This window comes from Anolis carolinensis, chromosome 2 (genome assembly GCF_035594765.1).
Source record: "Anolis carolinensis isolate JA03-04 chromosome 2, rAnoCar3.1.pri, whole genome shotgun sequence".
Classification (NCBI taxonomy): Eukaryota; Metazoa; Chordata; class Lepidosauria; order Squamata; family Dactyloidae; genus Anolis; species Anolis carolinensis.
The window spans coordinates 212,643-236,217 of NC_085842.1; the positions used below are offsets into that span (position 1 = coordinate 212,643).

At 45.9% G+C, this 23,575-nt stretch overlaps 1 protein-coding gene and 1 pseudogene across 1 annotated transcript; one reads left to right on the forward strand and one right to left on the reverse strand.

The window, feature by feature from the left end:
• LOC134296834 (zinc finger protein 658B-like) overlaps nt 1–23,347 on the forward strand; it is a 135,878-nt pseudogene extending 112,531 nt beyond the window's left edge.
• LOC134296867 (zinc finger protein 24-like) lies at nt 9,904–15,609 on the reverse strand. Its single transcript, XM_062972870.1, has 2 exons — nt 14,520–15,609; nt 9,904–12,826 (listed from the first exon to the last, which is right to left on the reverse strand). The coding sequence occupies exon 2, from the start codon at nt 12,697–12,699 to the stop codon at nt 12,139–12,141; it is 561 nt and encodes a 186-aa protein (XP_062828940.1). The 5' UTR covers nt 12,700–12,826; nt 14,520–15,609; the 3' UTR covers nt 9,904–12,138.
• Nucleotides 23,348–23,575: the final 228 nt, after the last annotated feature.

Here is a 23,575-nt window from a genome sequence, read left to right on the forward strand (position 1 = left end):
ATCTCTGGGGGCAGGATGCTCAGGAACTGCTCCAGGGTCACCAGGTCCAGCACCTCGGCCTTGGTGTGCTGCTCTGGCTTCAGCCACTGGCGGCACAGATCGTGGAGACGACTGCAAACCCCTCTGGGTCCTTCACCCTCTTGGTAGGAGGACTGCCTGAAGCGCTGGCGCTGTGTGTCCGAGCTGTCAAGGTCCACACTCAGGGACTCATGTCTGGTTCTTTCCCAGGATTCCCCACTGCCCCCAGGTCCTGCTTCAGGCCCACGTCAGTTGGGTCTCTCCATGTTGGAACCACTCTGGTGAAGAACCCAACCGTACCCAAGATGCTTTTCCTCCCTCTTCTTTCTTTCAAGGGAAAGAAATCCCTCCACAGGCTCTACACCAAAATTCTCAGCCAAAAATCACATTTCCTCTGTGAAAGAAAGGCAGAAAGGTTATGGGACCAGGCTTTTGAGCAATACTAGCAGCAGAAATGACAACTGTATGATCCAAGGTATAATGACAGACCCGGTTTGGACTTGAAATGCACCTTGAATGTTTATTTATATGTATATTTATGAAGGTTTGAATGTAATTTAATTTAAATGGAATTTTGAAATGTGATTGTAATTGTTTGATATATGTGTTTTATATTGTAATCCGCCCTGAGTCCCCTTGATGGGTGAGAAGGGCGGGGTAGAAATGTTGTAATATTGTAATTTTGTTCATTTGTAATAAATGAACAAAAAGAAGACTCAACAATGACATGGTTCCATTATAATCGACTCCAAGAGAGACTCCGTCTAGACAACAAAATGGGTAGACAAGAATCGGAGAATCAGCGGAACCAACTGCTACAGACAAAAGACAAGCCAATTGGGAAGCTACATCAATTTCTTCTGAAAGATTTTACAATTGATGAAGAAATAAAAGAACCTAGGATTCAGTGGGTGAAAAGTCTTGGCTGGGCAATAAGTCCATGAGAATGGGAAGAGCTCTGGTAAAAATGACTAAAATTTACAAGGAGTCAAACAATTAAATAAAATTTCTACAAAATGATACATAGATGGTACAGAACTCCAGAAAAACTCTCAAATACACACACACACACACACAAAACGTGGGACTTGCCCAAAAGCTAATGAATTCTGAATAAAAATCCACACAGACATGGAAACTATTCTAGAGTACAAAATCCCATTAAAACTAGAACTTTTTCTACTGGGAAACATCAAGAAAGACTCTTTCTTTATATGACAACAAAGAACAGAAAATGCAAAACTATGGAAACAACAAGACATGCCAACCCCAGAAAACTGGATGACAAAAGGTTTCGAAATGGCCAAATAGAACAAACTCACTTTAGCTGCACAACAAACAAATACACAGAGACTTCCAAGAAGAATGGAAGCCCTTCATTGAATTCACAAAGAAGCAAAGGGGCCGGGCTGTGGCGCAGCTGGCTAGTAACCAGCTGCTATAAATCACTACTGACCGAGAGGCGATGAGTTCGAAGCCCGGGTCGGGTTAAGCCTCCGACCATAAAAAAAAAAAAAATAGCCCCGGCTTGCTGTTGACCTAGCAGCCCCGAAAGACAGTTGCATCTGTCAAGTAGGGAAAATTTAGGGACGCTTTATGCGGGAGGCTAATTTAACTAATCTACAACACCATAAAACTGCTCACGAGGAAAAGAAGAGGAAGAACAGCCACCAATGGACGGTAAAGCAAAAGCTCCCCCTGTGGCCGGAAATCGTGAAGCTGGAAAGATGTTAAAAAATGCCTCTGTGTCTGTCTAAAACTGAATGTTGTTTGTCTGTTGGCATTGAATGTTTGCCATATATGTGTTCATTGTAATCCGCCCTGAGTCCCCTTCGGGGTGAGAAAGAAGGGCGGAAGATAAATACTGTAAATAAAGGAAGATGGCCACAGCAGGATCTGTTGACTAAAATATTATTAATAGTATACAGTTCCATTTTGTACTATTTCTGAACTCTTTATTCAAGAGACTTTGAATAATTGCCCTATCAACACTCTTTGATTAGAATATAGAAGGTGGCAAGCCTCGTTAATTAGATATTTTAGAGCGACACATATATACAAATACATATTTGTGTAGTGTTTAAATAAAAGAAAAGATGAAAATGTAACATAGTGAATTCTCACCCCCACAATCCTAATTGACTAACCAATGGAGCTGATATTTGGGATCCATCTGGCAGTCGTGATGATGAGATGAAATGCCTGCCAAGAACGGGAAGAGGAGGCGGGAAGGAGGCCGGATCTCCTGGGAAGGCCAGAAGGTCCTGAGGAGAAGAGGGCGTTCGCTTCTGTCTCCGAGGCCCTGTGGATCTCCCCAACCCCGAGGCCATGTCTCTCATCCCGGGGCCTGGGCTGAAGAGAGGGACGTGAAGGCAAAACCAAGGCCAGGCCTCTCTCCCGCCCTCCCTCCCTCTTTCTTGGGATCACAGAAGACACGGAGACACTTCTTTCCTATTCTCAAAGAGACCTCCTTCGTTCTACAGCAGACCCATCACATTCACTCTTCCAAACAATCCTACCTTTCCTTTTGGCATCCAATGTTCTTTCCACCCTTCAAGCTGAGGTAAAGATTGGCCCTCAGGTCCCGGGAATGGCCGTTCATGGCGGAACGGCGAAGGAAAGGGCCGGGGAAGATTCTGCCCGGAGACGGATGACGTCAGGGAGGGAGGCGGATTCCCATTGGCGGACCCTGGGCGTTGGGAAGAAAAGAAAGGAAGAGCGTCTCTCTCTGTCTAGAGCTCCGTTCGACGGCCGAGAAGCCCCGCCCCTCTCTGGGCATCGTGCCCGCGGCTGCCATGTTGAGCCCGGGCGGAAGTCCACCGAGGAGGGAGGCGTCTTCCTAGAGAGACTCAGGACGAGAGGCGCCTTTTCCTGTCAGAGCGAGCGCGGGAGGGAGAGGAAGGAGGAAGCGGAGGAGGAGGAGGAGGAGGAGGAGGAGGAGGGGTGAGTGTGCGTGTGCGTGTTGGGGGGGGGGGCTGAGTGGGTCCCCGAGTCTCCCCCCGCGCCCCCCTCCGGCCTTGGCCTGCCTGGCCCTTCGCCTCAAGGCCTCCCTTCCGGCCTCCCTTCCTGCCCCCCCCCCCCATCTCCATCTCCATCTCCACGCAGAGGCGCCTCCCGCTCCTTGGCCTGGCCCCCCCTTCTCCGCTTCAGCAGCCTGCCTGCCATGAGGAGCGGGCCAGGAGAGTCCGGCCCAGAGGCGGAAAGGCGCCGGCGAGTCTGCCTGGAGACGGGTGACGCGGAGAGACGAGGACGATTCCCATTGGCCGATTCCTGGAGTGACCGTTAACGGCAGAAGGGCGGAGCGGGGGCGGGGCGGGGGCGTTCCTGCCCGGAGACCGATGACGCCGCTCTGAGAGGAAGGCGGATTCTCATTGGCGGAGAAAGGAAAGAAGGGGCGTGTCTGTCCGCCTGCCTCTCCGCTTCTCTCGGGCCCCGCCCCTCTGTGGGTCTCCTGCCCGCGGCCGCCATGTTTCTTGAGGGCGGAAGTGCAGCGAGAGGCGGGAAGACTCGGGGTGGGCGGGGCCGGGCGGCGCTCTTTCCTGTCAGAAGGAAGGAAGGAAAGAGGAGGAGGAGGCCTTTCGGGGAGAGAGAGAGAGAGAGAGAGAGAGAGAGAGAGAGAGAGAGAGGAGGAGGTGAGTGGGGGAGGGATGGGGGGCTCCCCCTCTGCCCTCAGGCCTCCCTCCCTCCCTCCCTCCCTCCCTCCCTCCCTCCCTCCCTTCCTTCCTTCCTTCCTTCCTTCCTTCCTTCCTTCTTCTCGGCCTTTGGGAGGGAGCGGCCTGTCTGCAATTCAAGCTCAACCTTCACCCTCAGTCTTAAATTAAATGTGGCTTTGTTTCTATACGCATTCAAGGCGTCAGATTGTAAGCTGAAGAGCCGGCGTTGTCCGTAGACTCCTCCAAGGTCATGTGGGATGACTACATGGAGCGGCGTTACCTTCCCGCCGGAGCAGTACCTATTGATGCACTCACATTTGCATGTTTTCGAACTTCTGGGTTGGTAGAAGCTGGGGCTAACAGTGGGGGCTCTCTCCGCTCCCCCAATTCAAACCTGTGGCCTTTCGGTCCAGAAGTTCAGCAGCTCAGCGCTTTAACACGCTGCGCCATCAGGGGATATTATTTCCTAAAGGTTGTGAATATACAATATTTCTGATTGGTTTTTTTTTGTTTGTTGGAGGCAAGTATGAATGCTGCAATTAGGAAAAATGATTAGGATGTAATAGCCTTGCAGCTTTAAAGCCTGGCTGTTTCCTCCCTGAGTGAATTTTTTGTTGGGAGGTGTTAGCTGGCCCTGATTGTTTCCTGTCTGGAATTCCCTTGTTTTCAGAGTGGCGTTGTTTGCGATATTTTATGTGCTTCTACTGTCTGTGGCCCTGAGAAAACAGGATTTGCCAGACTTTGATGATGGGAATACTTTGTTGGGAGGTGTTAGCTGGCCCTGATTGTTTCCTGTGTGGAATTCCCCTGTTTATTTACTGTCCTGGTTTTAGAGATTATATTGTTCTGCATTATTCTATCCCAGTAATTATTTCATATTAAAGAAGAATCTCACTTATCCAACATTCGCTTATACAATGTTCTGGATTATCCAACGCAGTCTGCCTTTTCATAATCAATGTTTTTGTAGTCAGTGTTTTAAATTCATTGTGATATTTTAGTGGTAAATTTGTAAATACAGTACAGTAGAGTCTCACTTATCCAACATAAACGGGCCGGCAGAATGTTGGATAAGCGAATATGTTGGATAATAAGGAGGGATTAAGGATAAGCCTATTAAACATCAAATTAAGTTATGATTTCACAAATTAAGGACCAAAACATCATGTTAGACAACAAATTTGGAAGAAAAAATAGTTCAATACGCAGTAATTCTATGTAGAAATTACTGGATTTATGAATTTAGCACCAAAATATCACGATATATTGAAAGCATTGACTACAAAAATGCGTTGGATAATCCAGAACGTTGGATAAGCGAGTGTTGGATAAGTGAGACTCTACTGTAAATACTACATAGCATTACTGCGCATGCAACTACTTTTTCTGTCAAATTTGTTGTATAATATGATGTTTTGGTGCTTAATTTGTATAACGATGACCTAATTTGATGTTTAATTGGCTTTTCCTGAATCCCTTCTTATTATCCAACATATTCACTTATCCTGCCTGCCTGTTTACGTTGGATAAGTGAGACTCTACTGTATATTTCTAATCTTATATTATCTGCTCAGAACTGGATTATATGAGGCTCCTTCTTCACAGCTGTATAAAATGCACACTGAAGTGGATTATATGGCAGTGTGGAGTCAAGATAATCCAGTGCAAAGCAGATAATATAAGATTATAAATGGGTTATATAGCTGTGTGGAAGGGCCTTGAGTCTACACTGCCATATAATCCAGTGCAAATTAGATAATCTGTGGAAGAAGTCTAAGTGAGGCCTAAATCTGCCTGTCCCCTAACTGAAACCTGGCTGTCCCTTGGTTGCTAGGCAACCAAGTGGGCAGAGATTAGCCCTCTAAACTGGCAGCAATTGGATAAAAAAATTATTGCTCTCCCTCTAATTAGGACTTTATTTTTCTTTTCTTTTTGTTGTATCAACCTTGAGGCGTGGATGATGGGTTGCGTTGTCAAATTTTGAGGTTGGGGGGCCTGTACTTTTGTTGTTTTGTGAATTGCCATGATGCCATCACTCTTTTATATATATAGATATATATAATATACAATAATTTATAAATATACAATATATTGTACGTACTTGTAATATTGATAATAATATTATAATGCAATACAATATTATACTAATTAATAATATAATATAATATTAATTATATATTATATATTAAATGTAATATTACTAATAATATTACCATGAAATTATATAGTACAATATAGTAATTTAATTGCTTATATTGTGCTATGCTAATAATATATTGTATGTACATTTGAATTGTAAGCCGCTCTGAGTCCCCTTCGGGGTGAGAAGAGCAGCATATAAATGTAGTAAGTAAATAAATAAATAAATAAGTCTCTCCCTCAAACGGATATAGTCATTTTTTCCAACCTCTTTCGGGCTGATGAGTTAGAAACCCAGAGCTCAGGGGTAGATTTTGGAGCCTCCGGTGGCCTAGGGGATAAAAGCCTCCGGGCTTGAAGGTTGGGCTGCTGACCTGAAGGCTGCCAGGTTCGAACCCCACCCAGGTGAGCTCCCTCTCTCAGCTCCAGCTCCATGCGGGGACATGAGAGAAGCCTCCCTCCCACAAGGATGGTAAAACAGCAGAACGTCCAGGCAACGTCCCCTGGGCAACGTCCTTGCAGACGGCCAATTCTCTCACTCCGGAAGCAACTCGGGTTGCTCCTGACACGAAAAAAAAGCGATAGATTCTCCTGAATTGACCGACTGTCCCCCCGTTTCAGTAGGGAAGGAGCAGACCTAATTGTTGGTCTAAAAAATGGGAAAGCACTTGGATCGGAGTTAATTATCCCGGAGATTTTGACATCGGATCCTGAGTGGTGGACTCTCTTCTTGGTGGCAGTCTTCACCATCATTAACAACACGGGCATCCTACCAAACCACTGGCAATTTGCCATTATAGTTCCAATCTACAGAAAAGGTGACCCTCCCGATCCTTCCAATTACTGGCCAATTAGCCTTCTATCGGTAATTGGAAAGCTTTGTGCAAAATTCCTATTAATAAAGTTGCAGACCAGGCTGGACCAGAACAAAACCATCAGCCCTGAGCAAACTGGATTCCGTAAGGATAAATCCGCCTTGGATCACTGCTTCGTACTTTCTCAAATACAGTAGAGTCTCACTAATCCAAGCCTCGCTTATCCAAGCCTCTGGATAATCCAAGCCATTTTTGTAGTCAATGTTTCCAATATATCGTGATATTTTGGTGCTAAATTCGTAAATACAGTAATTACAACATAACATTACTGCGTATTGAACTACTTTTTCTGTCAAATTTGTTGTCTAACATGAAGTTTTGGTGCTTAATTTGTAAAATCATAACCCAATTTGATGTTTAATAGACTTTTCCTTGATCAGTCCTTATTATCCAAGATATTCGCTTATCCAAGCTTCTGCTGGCCCGTTTAGCTTGGATTAGTGAGACTCTACTGTACTCCACGTGTTACTGCATTACTCCCAGTTTTTAATCTCTCTTATCTTGACATCCATTGCTTAAACTACTAAAAAGAATCCCCCCAAAAGTTGATCTGTTTTCTATATTATTGTCCATTATTTTGAAATCCAATAGTCCTGTCTTTCTTCTTCAATCATCATCTTGTATTTGATCTTGGTTCAATTGCTTGTCTTTTCTTTTCAGTATTTATACCCCGCCCTTCTCGCCCCGAAGGGGACTCAGAGCGGCTTACAGAACACGCATACGGCAAACATTCAGTGCCTGATTCTACAATTAACAAGGACAGACAACGCAGACACAGGTAAAAACAACTTTTCCCATCTTATTTACGGCATCTTGGAGGCTGTGCTCAACACTGGACATGGGGGGAGGGGGGGGCTGTCACTTCATCTTCCATGTTGAGGAGCTTCTTCCCGATCAGTGTCCTTAAGGGCATCTTTATTACCTCCCCACTGAAAGCAGTACCTATTTATCTACTCACATTTCTGCTTTCGTCCTGCTTGGTGGGCAGGTGAGCTGTGGCTATTTAAAACTGAAATAGACTGAACATATACCAATTCCAATTAACACGTTAAAATATGACACGATGTAACAAATGACACAAGGTAAATGACAATATAACAAAATTTGAAAAATGTTCTGCTTCTGGTTTGAAAGTATTGTTTCCTGTTTTATTGTGCATTCCTTACTTGGAAAGGAGTTGCTCTACTCTGGAAACTTGGTTTTGTGGCTGCCACAAAGGAGTGAGAATTGAATTGGTTGAGACCTGGTGATGAGGAATTTATTGAAAAACCAGAGCAAAATGTGCTACAGCAGGATGTCCCTCCCGCAGAAACCAAGTTTTTGGGTTTGAGAATCTTTTCCCATGTTTTTGTGATGGAATCCATTAGGAAATGGCATTTCTTTCGTTCTTCTTGATTGTTCCTGGCAACTTGCTCCTTTTTAAAGAAAACTGTGGTTTCGTTGTATTTATTACCAAATGAATTTTAGAAGATTATTAGTCAAATCTGTTTGTTAGTAAGTTAGTGTTATACGTATACGAATTAATAGATACCATTATCCTTCACCCCCCTTTCCCGCTACACAGCCTTTCTATGAACTAATGTCTCTTACATGAGGGGTTTGTCCATACTATTTAAAACAGATATAAAACAATCATCTGGTAAAGCACCACATTTTAAAATCTCATTCTTCTTGATCTCTTGTTCAGCCCATTTTTTCTTTTTTTATCTTCCGATCAGCGTTTTTAGTTCCAACTACTCATCGTTTTTTGGACTTCTCCTTTCTTTAATATCTGCTTTCACTACGTCCTGCTTTCACCATTCAAGAATATAATCTCGCTCATTCTTGTTTAAAGGCATTGTGGTCTCTTTCTTGGCCTTTGTTTCCTGTGCGGCATTCAGCATTTGCTTCAGAGGTCTGAACAACCTGTGTCTCCTTGTATATTCCAGCTCTTTTTGAAGAGATTTGGTTTGGCCTCTTCTTCTGGCCCCAGATCTCTTCTGTGGTATCTCCCAACTTAATTGGAGGCTTCTCTTGTTCCAGCTATAATAATAATAATAATAATAATAATAATAATAATAATAATAATAATAATAAACAACTTTATTTTTATATCCCGCCCCATCTCCCCGAAGGGACTCGGCGTGGCTCACAACAGGAACAAGCCCGAAACAACAACACAACATATTTGACAGAAACTTAAAACATTCCAACGATACACAAAATAAAATATGGACAATACATTAAAATCCAAGCAGATAAAATCAGAGTAATTAAAAGCAAACCAGCGGGGACAGGTTTCATAAAGTGCTGTTTAATGGAAATAAGTAACAGCGATAAAGTGCCATATGCTTTTAAAACATAAAGTAGTATTCTGATGACAGCTCTATTGGGCCTATTCATTCAAATGCGCTCTGGAACAACCATGTTTTCAATTCCCGGCGGAAAATGGGCAGGGAAGGAGCTAACCTGATCTCCTTAGGGAGAGAGTTCCAGAGCCGGGATGGGGGCCACTGCCGAGAAGGCCCTCTCCCTCCCTCGTCCCCACCAGCCACATTTGAGACAAAGACTCCTCTCGCTCCCGCCTGTCTCAAATGCGGCTGGTGGGGACGAGGGAGGGAGAGGGCCTTCTCGGCAGTGGCCCCCCGGCTCTGGAACTCTCTCCCTAAGGAGATCAGGTTAGCTCCTTCCCTGCCCATTTTCCGCCGGGAATTAAAAACATGGATGTTCCAGAGCGCGTTTGAATGAACAGGCCCAATACAGCTGGCATTAGAATGCTTCTCTCTGTTTTAAGGGCATACGGCACTTTATCACTCATTTCCATGACACAGCACTTTATGAAACCTGTCCCCGCTGGTTTGTTTTTAATTCTATGATTTTATTGCTTGGATTTTAATGTATTTATTATTTATTTTGTGAATCGTTGGAATGTTTTTGGTCAAATGTCTTGTGTTGTTGTTTTCGGGCTTGTCCCTGTTGTAAGCCACCCCGGGTCCCTTTGGGGAGATGGGGCGGGATATAAAAATAAAGTTTATTATTATTATTTATATTATAACAGATTTCATATGCAATAGGGTAACAGTGTAAATCAATGTTTCTCAACCAGGGGGTCGGGACTCCTGGGTAGGTCACGTGGGGGATGTCAGAGGTGTTGTCAAAGACCATCAGAAACACATATTTCTGATGGTCTTAGGAACCCCTTTGGCAGTCCTTGTGAATGTGATCAACAAATTCTCTGGTTAATTGGGGACCATTTTATTTATTTATTTATTTATTTTATTAGACTTGTATACCGCTACTCCCAGTTTGGCTCGGAGCGGTTTACAGAAATAGATTAAAACAATACACTTAGCTTTAAATTAACAATAACAACAATAAAAACAACAATAAAAACAGACATAGCCCCGAGTTTTTCACCCATTGAATGCTTGTCGGAAGAGCAAGGCTACAATCGAGAAGGCTCTCTGCCTAGTAGAAGACAAATGATAAGTCCGTATGTTAGGGACTTCAAGCAAATTTTGGTCTTTGGACCGAAGTAATATCTGGGGTTGGTAGGGGGATAAGCGGGCCCTCAGGTACGCCGGCCCCAAACCATGTAAGGCCTTAAAGGTTAGTACCAGTATCTTGAAAGTAGTCCGGTACTCAATCGGTAGCCAGTGCAGCTGTTGTAGAATTGGGGTGATACGCCACCTCGCCGGCACCCCGGTGAGAAGACGAGCTGCCGCATTTTGCACCAGCTTCAGTTTCCGGATCACTGACAGAGGAAGGCCAATGTAGAGGGTGTTACAGTAGCCGAGCCTCAAGATGACCGTCGCCTGGATCACCGTAGCCAGGTCGTTCCTAGAAAGGTAGGGAGCCAGTCGCCTAGCCTGACGTAGATGGAAAAACGCAGATCTGCTCACAGCAGAGACCTGGGCCTCCATTGTGAGCAGAGGGTCCAATAAAACCCCAAGACTTTTTACAGAAGATGACGGACGCAGTGTCTCGCCATCCAGGGTAGGCAGCTGCATCTCCCCCCCCCCCCACCCGGACGGCCCAGCCAAAGGATCTCCGTCTTCGCTGGATTCACCCTCAACCTGCTGGCACGCAACCATCCAGTAACGGCCTCAAGGCACTGATGGAAACTATCGGGTATGGAGTCCGACCGGCCCTCCATCCTCAGAATGAGCTGAGTGTCATCAGCGTACTGGTGGCACTCCAGCCCAAAGCTCCGCACCAGTCGGGCAAGCGGTCGCATATAGATGTTAAATAATAGAGGAGAGAGAATAGCTTCCTGTGGACCCCACAAGTTAGCGGAGACCTCTCGGAAACCATCCCTCCCCTCACCACCCGCTGTCCCTGATTCTGGAGGAAGGAGGACACCCATTTAAGGGGTATCCCCCTAACCCCCGTCATGGCTAGGCGGTGGGTCAATAGATTGTGATCGACCGTATCAAATGCTGCTGTGAGATCCAATAACACAAGCAGCGCTGATCCGCCTTGATCCCTTTGGCAGCGAAGCTGATCTGTGATGGCAACTAGCACAGTCTCCGTCCCGTGCCCCCTACGGAAGCCGGACTGGAAGGGATCAAGTCCGGCTGTGCGATTGAGGAACTGCTGCAACTGTTCCGCTGCTGCCCTCTCAACCACCTTGCCCAGAAACGGAAGATTCGAGACTGGGCGGTAGCTAGGGGGAACCGAACGATCCAAGTCTGGGCTCTTCAGCAGCGGAAATACCATCGCCTCTTTTAAACCCTCTGGAAAAACTCCTTGGTCAAGTGAGCTATTTATTATATTCAACAGAGGTTCACGTAATCCCTCCAGGCAAGATTTTTCTAGCCAGGAGGGACACGGATCGAGGGAGCAGGTGGTCGGCCTAGTTGCAGTCATCTGGTGGCACAAGCTATACCTGGTACTACCCAGATGACGGTCAGAAGCATCATCTTTAGCACATAATTTTAGTTCGAGCCACAACATTGTCTCCTGTGCAAAAGCAAACTTTTGCCTTTATCTACATTAAAACTGCCTTTCTATAAAATACATATTAAGTCCATAAAACATCACACAAAGGACATGAGTTTAAGATATATACCCATCTCAAGGCCAAATGATCCTGCATGTTCACCTTCTGAAGCTCAAACTATGGGTATGCAATCCAAAGCAGGATTTCCACTGGCACAAACCCCCAAAACTCCCAGAAGAGTTCCTTCTCACCCTGCAAGGCGGCAGCCACGTCTCCTTCCCGCTTCAGCTCCTTCTGCCTGAGACTCTGGGTGGTGTCTGGTGGAGATTCCTCTGGTGCAGGGACTTCCATGGAGTTATTATTATGGGCCTGGAAGAGCACAGAGCATTCCAGAAGGAGTTTGGGAAAAGTTCAGAAATATCACAGATCCATAGACCTTTCTTGAAAGAATAACTCTGAGATGGCAACCTAGTTTGGAACCAATGCCCCCCCCCCCTCCCATCATTGTCTATGTTCTATCTTGAGCAGAGCATCAACCAAGCTGACGGTAGAGATGGAGGGGCAGAGCAGGTGGGGAAAGAGGCCGAGGGAGCAGGGCCTTGCTTATCCCCCACATCGGTCCCATCTTGGAAGAAAGGCAGGATGTACGTTCAACCTGTCCATCAGCCCCAAGGTTAGTGAAACCCAGAGGGAATGCTCTCACCTGTCCTTCCTGCTCCTTGTCCTCGGCCCGACTCAGGAGGAAGCCTTCCGCCAGGGCCACCGCCTGGGAACAGGTCTCTGCCCCACACTCTCGGACCCAGCTCCCCATCTCTGGGGGCAGGATGCTCAGGAACTGCTCCAGGGTCACCAGGTCCAGCACCTCGGCCTTGGTGTGCTGCTCTGGCTTCAGCCACTGGCGGCACAGATCGTGGAGACGACTGCAAACCCCTCTGGGTCCTTCACCCTCTTGGTAGGAGGATTGCCTGAAGCGCTGGCGCTGTGTGTCCGAGCTGTCAAGGTCCACACTCAGGGACTCATGTCTGGTTCTTTCCCAGGATTCCCCACTGCCCCCAGGTCCTGCTTCAGGCCCACGTGAGTTGGGTCTCTCCATGTTGGAACCACTCTGATGAAGAACCCAACCGTATCCAAGATGTTTTTCCTCCTCTTCTTTCTTTCAAGGGAAGGAAATCCCTCCACAGGCTCTACTCCGAAATTCTCAGCCCAAAATCACATTTCCTCTGTGAAAGAAAGGCAGAAAGGTTGTGGGACCAGGCTTTTGAGCAATAGTAGCAGCAGAAATGACAACTATATGATCCAAGGTATAATGACAGACCGCGTTTGGACTTGAAATGTATATTTATAAAGGTTTGAATGTAATTTAATTTAAATGGAATTTTGAAATGTGATTGTAGTTGTTTGATATATGTGTTTCATATTGTAAGCAGAACCAATTGCTACAGACAAAAAACAAGCCAACTGGGAAGCTGCATCAATTTCTTCTGAAAGATTTTACAATTGATGAAGAAATTAAAAAACCTATGATTCAGTGGGTGAACAGTCTAGGCTGAGCAATAAGTCCACGAGAATGGGAAGAGCTCTGGTAAAAATGACTAAAATTTACAAGGAGTCACACAATTAAATAAAATTTCAACAAAGTGATACATAGATGGTACATAACTCCAGAAAAACTCTCAAATACACACACACACACATATGATATGTTGGGACTAACGAATTCTGAATAAAAATCCACACAGACATGGAAACTATTCTAGAGTACAAAATCCCATTAAAACCAGAACTTTTTCTACTGGGAAACATCAAGAAAGACTCTTTCTTTATATGACAACAGAAGCAAGAACTGAATACGCAAAACTATGGAAACAACAAGACATGCCAACACCAGAAAACTGGATGACAAAAGGTTTTGAAATGGCCAAATAGGACAAACTAACTTTAGCTGTACAACAAACAAATACACAGAAACTTCCAAGAAGAATGGAAGCCATTCGTTGAATTCACAAAGCAAAGGAAGATGGCCACAACAGGATCTGTTGACTAAAATATTATTAATAGTATACAGTTACATTTTGTACTATTTCTGAACTCTTTATTCAAGAGACTTTGAATAATTGACCTATCAGCACTCTTTGATTAGAACACAAAAGGTTGCGAGCCTTGTTAATTAGGTATTTTAGAGCGACAACATATATATTAATACATATTTGTGTAGTGTTTAAATAAAAGAAGATAACAATGTAACATAGTGAATTCTTACCCACACAATCCTAATTTACTAACTAATGGAATTGATAGTTTAGATCTATATGGCAGTCGTTATGATATGAAATACATACAAAGAACTGGAAAAGAAGGCGGGAAGGAGAGTGGATAGCGTGGGAAGGCAAAGTCCTGAGGACAAGAGTGCATTCGTTTCTGTCACAGAGGACATTTGGATCTTCCAAAACTTTAGACACTGTCTATAATACTAGGGCTTGGGTTAAAGAGATCGATGTGAAAGCTATAACAAAGACAAGGCTTCTCTTCCCCCCTCCACCCCCTTCCTTTTCCTCATGATACAGAAGACATTGATATAGTTCTTTTAAAAAATATAGACACCCCTTGTTATACAGCAGATGCATAATATTCAATATTCAAAACAAGGGAGGTCATTCTCCATCCCTCCATCTCAGGCCTGGAAGGAAGGAGTGAGAGATGGACACACAAATAAAGTTGTTGCTGAGGTGTTCCTGCGAGTATCTTTGTAGATCTTAGGAAACTATTTCTTGATTTAAGGCATTGACATGCTGGCTGATATCCAAACAGGGGATGGGCCAGAGATGTCACTGCCTTGGTCCTTTCATTACAGGCTGCTACTTCCCCACAGATGTCAGATGGTGCCATAATCATAATAATCATCATAATAAATACCATTTCATTTCTAGACTGCCCTCTCTCCCCAGAGGGACTCAACAGTATCATTTCTCCAGTGGTGTGGGGCGCAGACATCCTGTGACGGTGCGGCATGTCTCATGAAGAGCCACGTCCACTGTTTGAACGTGGTGAGATGTCTTCCCCACTGGGCCTGTGAATTCAGCAGCAGAGGAGCCAAGCGCCTGTCTTTCCAGGGCCTGGTTGGGATCCCCAGGTTGTGCCAGTCAGCTTTTGTACCATGTGATTTCTACCACCCACTTTTGGCTTGAGAGTCAAGCAGGGCTTCTTGTTGATTGCTGTCTTGTATATTGTTCCTGTTTTGTATGGGATCTTTCTGTGAGCCACGCCGAGTCCCCTCTGGGGGAGATGGTGGCAGGATACACATATTGTTGTTGTTGTTGTTGTTCTCCCTTTGTCTGCATGTCCCTCTGTTGTGAATGTCCATGCCAGCTGATCCCTGGGGGCCCCTCCCTTTCCGAGCGCCCTTCCTTCCTTCCTTCCTTCCTTCTCTTGGTCTGTTGACCTCCCTTCCCCAGTCCCTTGCTCTCTCTCTCTCTCTCTCTCTCTCTCTCTCTCTCTCTCTCTCTCTCTCTCCGCAGTCTTGAGGTGGAGGTGAAGGGGAGGCCTGCGGGGCCTGAGGGGAGGCCTTCTGGGAGTTGGAGTCCAAAACCCCGCCCCGGAGGGAGGCCCGGAGCTTGCCCAGGCCTGGCTGAGAGAGAGAGAGAGAGAGAGAGAGAGAGAGAGAGAGAGCGGTGGTGGCCTGTGTTCCCAGGGAGAGAACGAGAGAGGAAGGCCCGCCTGGGAGTGGGCCAGGCCCGGGCCCTCCTCGGCCTCCCCTCCCTCCCTCCCTCCCTCCCTCCCTCCCTCCCTTGGGCCTTGGCTCCTCTTGGGCCCTCGGGAGGAGGCCTGGCAACGAGACTCACCAGGACTGACGAGGCGGAGGACGAGGCCGCAGGCTCGGGCTCGGAGAGAAGGAAGGAAGGAAGGAAGGAAGGAAGGAAGGAAGGAAGGAAGGAAGGAAGGAAGGAAGAAGGCAGGCCCCGCCCCTCCCCGCCCCTCCCCCCTCGCTCCCGGCTCAGGCCTCGGCCTTCCCAACGGTCACTCACCCCGTCACATGACCCGCGGGCGGGAAGGCCAGGGCGAGGCTGCCCGGAGACTGGTGACGCGGAGAGACCAGGCCGATCCCCATTGGCCCATTTCTGGAAGGACCCTTCACGGCCCAAGGGCGAGGGGAGGGTCGGGGGCGTTCCTGCCCGGAGACCGATGACGCGCGAGAGGAAGGCGGGTTCCCATTGGCGGACCGTGAAGCGAAGGGGGGAAGGCGGGGGGGGGGAGAAGGGAGAAGCCCCGCCTTCCACCCTTTCCTGTGAGCGCCCTTCGAGGAAGAGGGAGGAGGAGGAGGAGGAGGAGGAGGAGGCCTTTCGGGAGAGAGAGAGAGAGAGAGAGAGGAGGAGGTCAGGGGCAGCTGGGTGAGGGTTCGGGGTCCCTGCTGACGGGCCTCCCTTCCCCGTCCGGCCTTGGTCTGTCTGTCTGTCCCGGGGAGGCTGCGGCCTGCTCGGCCCTCCAGGCCCTCTGCGCATGCGCCTTCCAAAACGGGGCAGCCAGGTTGCTGACACCCCCCCCCCCTCCACTGACTGACAGCCTGTCACTGGGCACAAGTCAAAGGGCTGGTGATGGCCTTTCAAGCCCTGGATGGTTCAGGTCCAGACTGTTTGGCTGATCCCATCTCATGGGCTACGCTTTTGGGATGTTGTGTTTTAGAGGCACTGATGTATTAATTCCTTGGGATTGGAATGCATTTGATTGTATATTGTTGGGATTGGTCCCCAGAGAAACCACCCCAAGTCCCCTCGCAGAGATGGCGCGGGATACAAAAATAAAGTTGTTGTTGTTATTATTATTATTTGAAACATAACAAGATGAGTCCACAGCAGACACTCTGCTGGCTGTCTTGGATCACACCTCGGACACTTCCCCAATGTCTAGGACTGTGTGATGTATCGGCGAGTAATGCGTGCCTCTCCCAATAAGGTGGCCTTCTGCAGCTGGCAGAGGGTAATTTTGTCAGCGCCGATTGTGTTTAAGTGCAGGCCAAGGTTTTTAGCCACTGCACCCACTGGGACCACCTTGACTGGCTTGTGCCAGAGCCCTTGTAATTCGATCTTTAAATTATCATGTCAGCTTTTCTAGTTGTTTCTCCTCAATCCTGCTGTCACCTGGGATGACAATATTGACAGTCCATACTTTTTTTTAACACGATCGTGAGGTCAGGGGTCTTGTGCTCCAAAACCCTGTCTGTCTGAATTCGGAAGTCCCAGAGTAGCTTGACATGTTCATTCTCTGTAACGTTTTCGGGCTTGTGATTCCACCAGTTCTTTGTTGCAGGCAGATGGTATTTGTGGCACAAGTTCCAATTAATCATCTGAGCAACGGTGTTCTGCCTCTGCTTGTAGTCTGTCTGTGCAATCTTTCTGCAGCAGCTGAGGGTGTGATCTATTGTTTCATCTGTTTATTATTATTATTATTATTATTATTATTATTATTATTATGGAGCTCCTGATCTGCTGAACTGCTGTTGTTGCTGCTTTGCCCTTTTTGACGGCTTTGTCCTTTCTTGAAATGGCAAGAGACCCATAACCCGGACCCTTCCCTCGGCAGAGAGGGCCGTCCTGCGGAAAGAAGGGCGTCTGCAGGGAGGGATTGGCGGAGGCCGTGCAGAAGAAGCTCCAGGCCGAAGTGGAGAAGGACCAGCAGGTGCCAAAAGGTGAGGCGGACGTGGGAGTGGCATGGGTATCTTTAGCTGAGAGGGAAAGAAAGGCCGAGGGGACAGGAGAGCCAATATGGGGAAGGATGTCCCACTGAGGAGAAAAGGGCAAGTTTTTCCTGCTACTCTGGAGACTAAAATGGAAAGCAGTTGATTCACATTGTGGGAAAGAAGCTTCCAACTAAACATTGGGAAGCATTTCTGGATGGCAAGAGCAGTTCAGCCATGGAAGCCTGGTCCCTTCTCAGGAGCCTCCCTTCCCAAGCCCTGGCCTTCCACTTCCGGGGACTCCATGTCCCAGAATCCCTGATCTTGGGCCAAGGCAGCTGAGGCTTCTGGGTGCTAAAGTCCAAGAAATCCCAGAGGAATAGAGTTTGGGAATCCCTGCTCAAGAGAGTGGAGGGAATAATGATAATAATAGTAATAGTAATAACTTTATTTCTAACCCTCCCTCTCTCCCCAAAGGGAATGGCTCTCTTGGACTACAACGCCCAGAAACCCTCCTGGCATGAGGGTTGGAGGAACCTGGGAGTTGTATCCCAAGACAAATATCTCCCAAGTCCTTGAGGAGGAGGCGGGGGAGGGGGAGGCGGCAGCCTTGGCCTAGGACTGAGACACGAGGAATCCCCGAAGCCAGAGGGTTGGGAGAGACCCCAAGGGCCACCCAGCCCCACCACCTTCTGCCAGGCAGGGAAACACAATCCAAATCCTCCCGACAGATCTCCATCCAGCCTCTGACTAAATCCTCCAAAGAAGGAGCTCCCACCAGACTCTGAGGCAGAGAGTTCCCCTGCTGAACAGCTCTTCTTCTTGCCCTCAGGAAGTCCTTCCTCGTGTTTGGGAGGAATCCCTTTTCTTGCCGTTTGACCTCCTGGCTCCGTTGTCCCTTAGTCTCCAGAGCAACAGAAAGGAAGCCTTTCCCCCTCCTCTTCCTCACAAATGGGACATCTTTTTGGATTTTGAAACATGCCTGCAGTCAAATCTGGATGACTGACAGAACTTGGAGGACTCTCCTCAAAAATAAAACTTGACAAGCCTAGCAAATATAGTCACATAGTGTAAATGTACACAGAATAAACACTTCAAACAGCTCAGACCTTATTAAGTGGTCAGATGGTGTCCAATTGAGATCAATTCCAGTATCTAGACAGGATTTAATATATCTAGACAATGATACATATCGAGTCGTATTAGTCTTCCTCCTCTCAGTAGGCCAGAGTGCATAGATGTGTTTTTAGTTTGAAGGCAAGGAGGGAGGGGGCAGTTTTTCGTTCTTTTGGGAGGGATTTCCAGAGGAGGGGAGGAGCACGGAGAAGGCCCCCTTTCTCGTTCCCACCAGCCGTGCTTGAGACGGGGGTGGGACTGAGAGCAGGGCCTCCTCCGCAGATCGCAGTGCTCGAGCCGGTTTGTAAACAGGGACGCGATTCTGCAAATAGTCTGCATCTCCGTTTACAAACCGGTTCGAGCACTGCGATCCTAAACTCAACAAGCTCTATGAGGTATGACGAGCCAGATGAGAGCCCGAGTCTCTTCTGGTGTGGGAGAATCAGCCATCTACAAAGATGTTGCCAAGGGGAAGCCGAACACTTGATGAACCAACATAGTATATTATTTGAGAACACAGAAATGTTGGATTACTCTGACAACTACCATGTCAGACTACACAGAAAAGCCATTGAAATCCACAAGCATGTGGACAATTTCAACAGAAAGGAGAAAACCATGAAATTGAACACAATCTGGCTACCAGTATCAAAAAAGACTCTAAAATCAGTAAATAAAAATCAACACTCAAAAAATGAGAATTGCAGGCATGAAACAATGGGTCAGCTAACACCTCCCAACAAAGGATTCCCCCAGGCAGAAAGCAGGCAGGCTTTGAAAATGAAATTCAGTGTCAATCAAGGTGGCCAGCTGCAACATTCACACTTGCCTCAGGCAGACAAGAGTTCTTTCTCCCACCCTTGTCATTACACAGATATATAAACCCCACGTGCCTAGTTTCCAACAGACCTCCATTATGAAAACGGGTGCCTTTTGGGAGATTGGAATGGAGTGATTTCACCAAAGAAAGACAAACTCTCGGGGAGGGGGATGCAAAGAATATACTGTATATACGCAAGTATAAGCCTCTCCTCCTTTCCCGTGCAGCGCACGCCTTTCTCTCCTCGGCACTCGTCTTTCCCACTTTTCTTTATTCGTATACACACTGCATTTCCCCCAAAATGTATAGTTAAAATAAACTATGGTGATTATTGGAAGAATATATAAGCACATTTACATTGAAGAAGCTTAGAATAATAATTTAATCACAGCTGGAAAGTCTTAAATTGCAGTTGTATGTAAATATTCAAAAACATTTAACCTTCTGATGCCTCCATTAATCTAATTTTATTGCTATCTATTTTTATTTTGAAATGTACCAGTACCTGCTGCATTTCCCACCCCGTCTTATACTTGAGTCAATAGTTTTTCCCAGTTTTTTGTGTTAAATTAGGTGCCTCGGCTTTTACTCGAGTATATACAGTACACAATTTTCAGAAAGACAAAATACTTTCTCTAGAATGGAAAAGATATGGATATCTGCCAAACTCAAAACCTGTTCAAAAGACAGAACTCCTACCCAAAACTATCTCAGATCATAATCCAGTGACTCTAGTAATTAAAAAGAAAGTAAAAAATGGCCCTTCCCCATTTCGGCCCATTTCGGCACATGTTGCGCTTTGCCTGGGTTCTATGAATTCTCCAGTGTTAATATTGTATGTTTTATGTTGATTTAACGATTGTTTTTACTGTAATTGATGTTTTTATTGGATAACTTTTATTGCTGTGTTTTGATATTTGATTGTTTTATCGGGCAAGGCCCCATGTAAGCCGCCCCGAGTCCCTTCGGGGAGATGGGGCGGGGTATAAAAATAAAGTTATTATTATTATTATTATTAAAAACACTTAGATGGCAGCTGAATGAATCACTACTGCAAAAGGAGGACGTAATTGAGAATTTGAAAGAAAAACTGAAAGAATATTTGGAACTTAATTTAAATCAAGTTACAGATATTCAAACAGTACGGGATGCCAGTACAGCTTATATTAGAGAATACTTTATAAAATGCAACACTGAAATGAGAAAGAATAGACAGAAATATTTTCAGATAATTTCAGATGATATTACAAAAAGAAGAGGAGTTAAAGAAAAATCCTTTGAATTCAAACATTCTAACTCAGATAAAACTCCTACAAAAGCAATTATTGTGTTACTAGTTAATGAATTGGAAACTAAAATGAAGAATGCAAAAAAAAATATTTTGAATCAGCTAACAAACCAAGGAAATAGTTAGCATATACGTTGAGGAAAGAAAGCCCAAAAATGTAATTGTCAATTATTTATTTATGTATGTATTTATTTATGACATTTCTACCCCGCCTTTCTCTAGCCTGAAGGGGACTTACTGTTAAGGTACAACATGAGGATAAAATATTAATAGATGATATCAACAGGCGTTAAAACATTATTACATTAATTTATATAAGGCTGACCACATATCTCTACAAGACATTGAGAATAAATTAATTCAGCGAAAGCCGCAAAAAATAAATGTTCACAGTTCACAGCCTGTTATGCCTTCAGCTCTGCTGCATTGTTGGATTTTAATCGGTAGGGTTGGATTTTATTTTGTGCAGAGAATCTTTGCGCACCGTCCCCTTTGGACCTGAGGAGGGATAGTTTGTTGTTAGGCAAGTGTTAAAGCATTTCTCACCAGGCAATGGGCTCACCCTCTTCCCCTGGGTTTGTTACAGCACGAGACTTGTTTTTCATGTTCCATGAGATCTTTCTCTGTTCAACTCCTGAAGAGATTTTCCCCTCATTTGTCTGCAGGTAACTTCTGAAAAAGCTCTTCAAAGAATACGTTGTGAGAGCTTTGCCCAAGGAGTGCTCTAAGTCTAAAGGGACTTCAAAATACACAGCAATGACAACAAGAAAAAATAAGTAATAAAAATATATTTCAAGCTACAAACCTATGCAGTTAAGAGGAGGAAATAAGATTGTGCTGAAAAAAGAGAGGCTTGGGAAAGCGAGCAGAAGGCTACAGCAATACAAAGACTGTGCTGCTCAGGAGGTTATATCTGTGAACGCCTGGCATAATATTTGAATTATAAATATAAAAGAATGGCAAGTCCTCTACCTCCCTATCCTAGATCACACACAGGGGAGAAGTTACATCAGTGTCTGGAATGTGGGAAACAATTTGATTGGAAACATTCTCTTACTGTACATGAAAGGACCCACACAGGGGAGAAGCCATATGAATGTGTGGAATGTGGAAAGAGCTTCAGTCAGAGTGACAAATTACGTTCCCATCAAAGGACCCACACAGGGGAGAAACCCTATAAATGCATAGAATGTGGAGAAAGCTTCAGTCGGAGTGACTGTCTACGTTCCCATCAAAGGACCCACACAGGGGAGAAGCCCTATAAATGCATAGAATGTGGAGAAAGCTTTAGTCGGAGTAACAATCTACGTTCCCATCAAAGGACCCACACAGGGGAGAAGCCCTATAAATGCATGGAATGTGGAGAAAACTTCAGTCACAGTGGCAGTCTACGTTCCCATCAAAGGACCCACACAGGGGAGAAGCCCTATAAATGCATGGAATGTGGAGAAAACTTCAGTCACAGTGGCAGTCTACGTTCCCATCAAAGGAAGCACACAGGGGAGAAGCCATATAAATGCATAGAATGTGGAGAAAGCTTCAGTCGGAGTGACAGTATACGTTCCCATCAAAGGAAGCACACAGGGGAGAAGCCCTATAAATGCATGGAATGTGGAGAAAACTTCAGTCACAGTGGCAGTCTACGTTCCCATCAAAGGACCCACACAGGGGAGGAGCCATATAAATGCATAGAATGTGGAGAAAGCTTCAGTCGGAGTGACAGTCTATGTTCCCATCAAAGGAAGCACACAGGGGAGAAGCCCTATAAATGCATGGAATGTGGAGAAAACTTCAGTCACAGTGGCAGTCTACGTTCCCATCAAAAGAAGCACACAGGGGAGAAGCCATATAAATGCATAGAATGTGGAGAAAGCTTCAGTCGGAGAGACAATCTACGTTCCCATCAAAGGACCCACACAGGGGAGAAGCCATATAAATGCATAGAATGTGGAGAAAGCTTCAGTCGGAGTGACAGTCTACGTTCCCATCAAAGGACCCACACAGGTGAGAAGCCATATAAATGCATAGAATGTGGAAAGAGTTTCAGTCAGAGTGGACATCTACGTTCCCATCAAAGGACCCACACAGGGGAGAAGCCACATAAGTGCATGAAATGTGGAGAAAGCTTCAGTCAGAGTGGCAGTCTACGTTCCCATCAAAGGACCCACATAGGTGAGAAGCCATATAAATGCATAGAATGTGGAAAGAGTTTCAGTCAGAGTGGACATCTACGTTCTCATCAAAGGACCCACACAGGGGAGAAGCCACATAAGTGCATGAAATGTGGAGAAAGCTTCAGTCAGAGTGGCAGTCTACGTTCCCATCAAAGGACCCACACAGGTGAGAAGCCATATAAATGCATAGAATGTGGAAAGAGTTTCAGTCAGAGTGGACATCTACGTTCTCATCAAAGGACCCACACAGGGTAGAAGCCACATAAGTGCATGAAATGTGGAGAAAGCTTCAGTCAGAGTGGCAGTCTACGTTCCCATCAAAGGACCCACACAGGGGAGAAGCCACATAAATGCGTAGAATGCGGAAAGAGCTTCAGTCACAGTGGCAATCTACGTTCCCATCAAAGGACCCACACAGGGGAGAAGCCACATAAATGCATGAAATGTGGAGAAAGCTTCAGTCAGAGTGACAGTCTACATTCCCATCAAAGGACCCACACAGGGGAGAAGCCATATAAATGCATAGAATGTGGAGAAAGCCTCAGTCACAGTGTCAGTCTACGTTCCCATCAAAGGACCCACACAGAGGAGAAGTCACCTTAATGCACGGAATAGGAACAGAGCTTTAGAAAAAGTTCAGCATACAGTAGACATCACAGAACTCATGTACCTCCAAAGGAGACGGGCCTTTGAGTTTCCGAATCTATAAAAACACATTGGAAGGAAAGAGGAAGGCCAGCACCTTGCTCTCTCTCCACCATGAATCGGAGTTTGTGTGGCCTTGGTTGACGGCTACTGGGAGCAGGTGTCACTCAGAATGGCAGCAAGCTTGGAAGGGGTTCACCTAACCTCCTCCGCAAAGAGACCCATCGCAGGCTTCTAGGATGATGTGTGAAGGTTTGC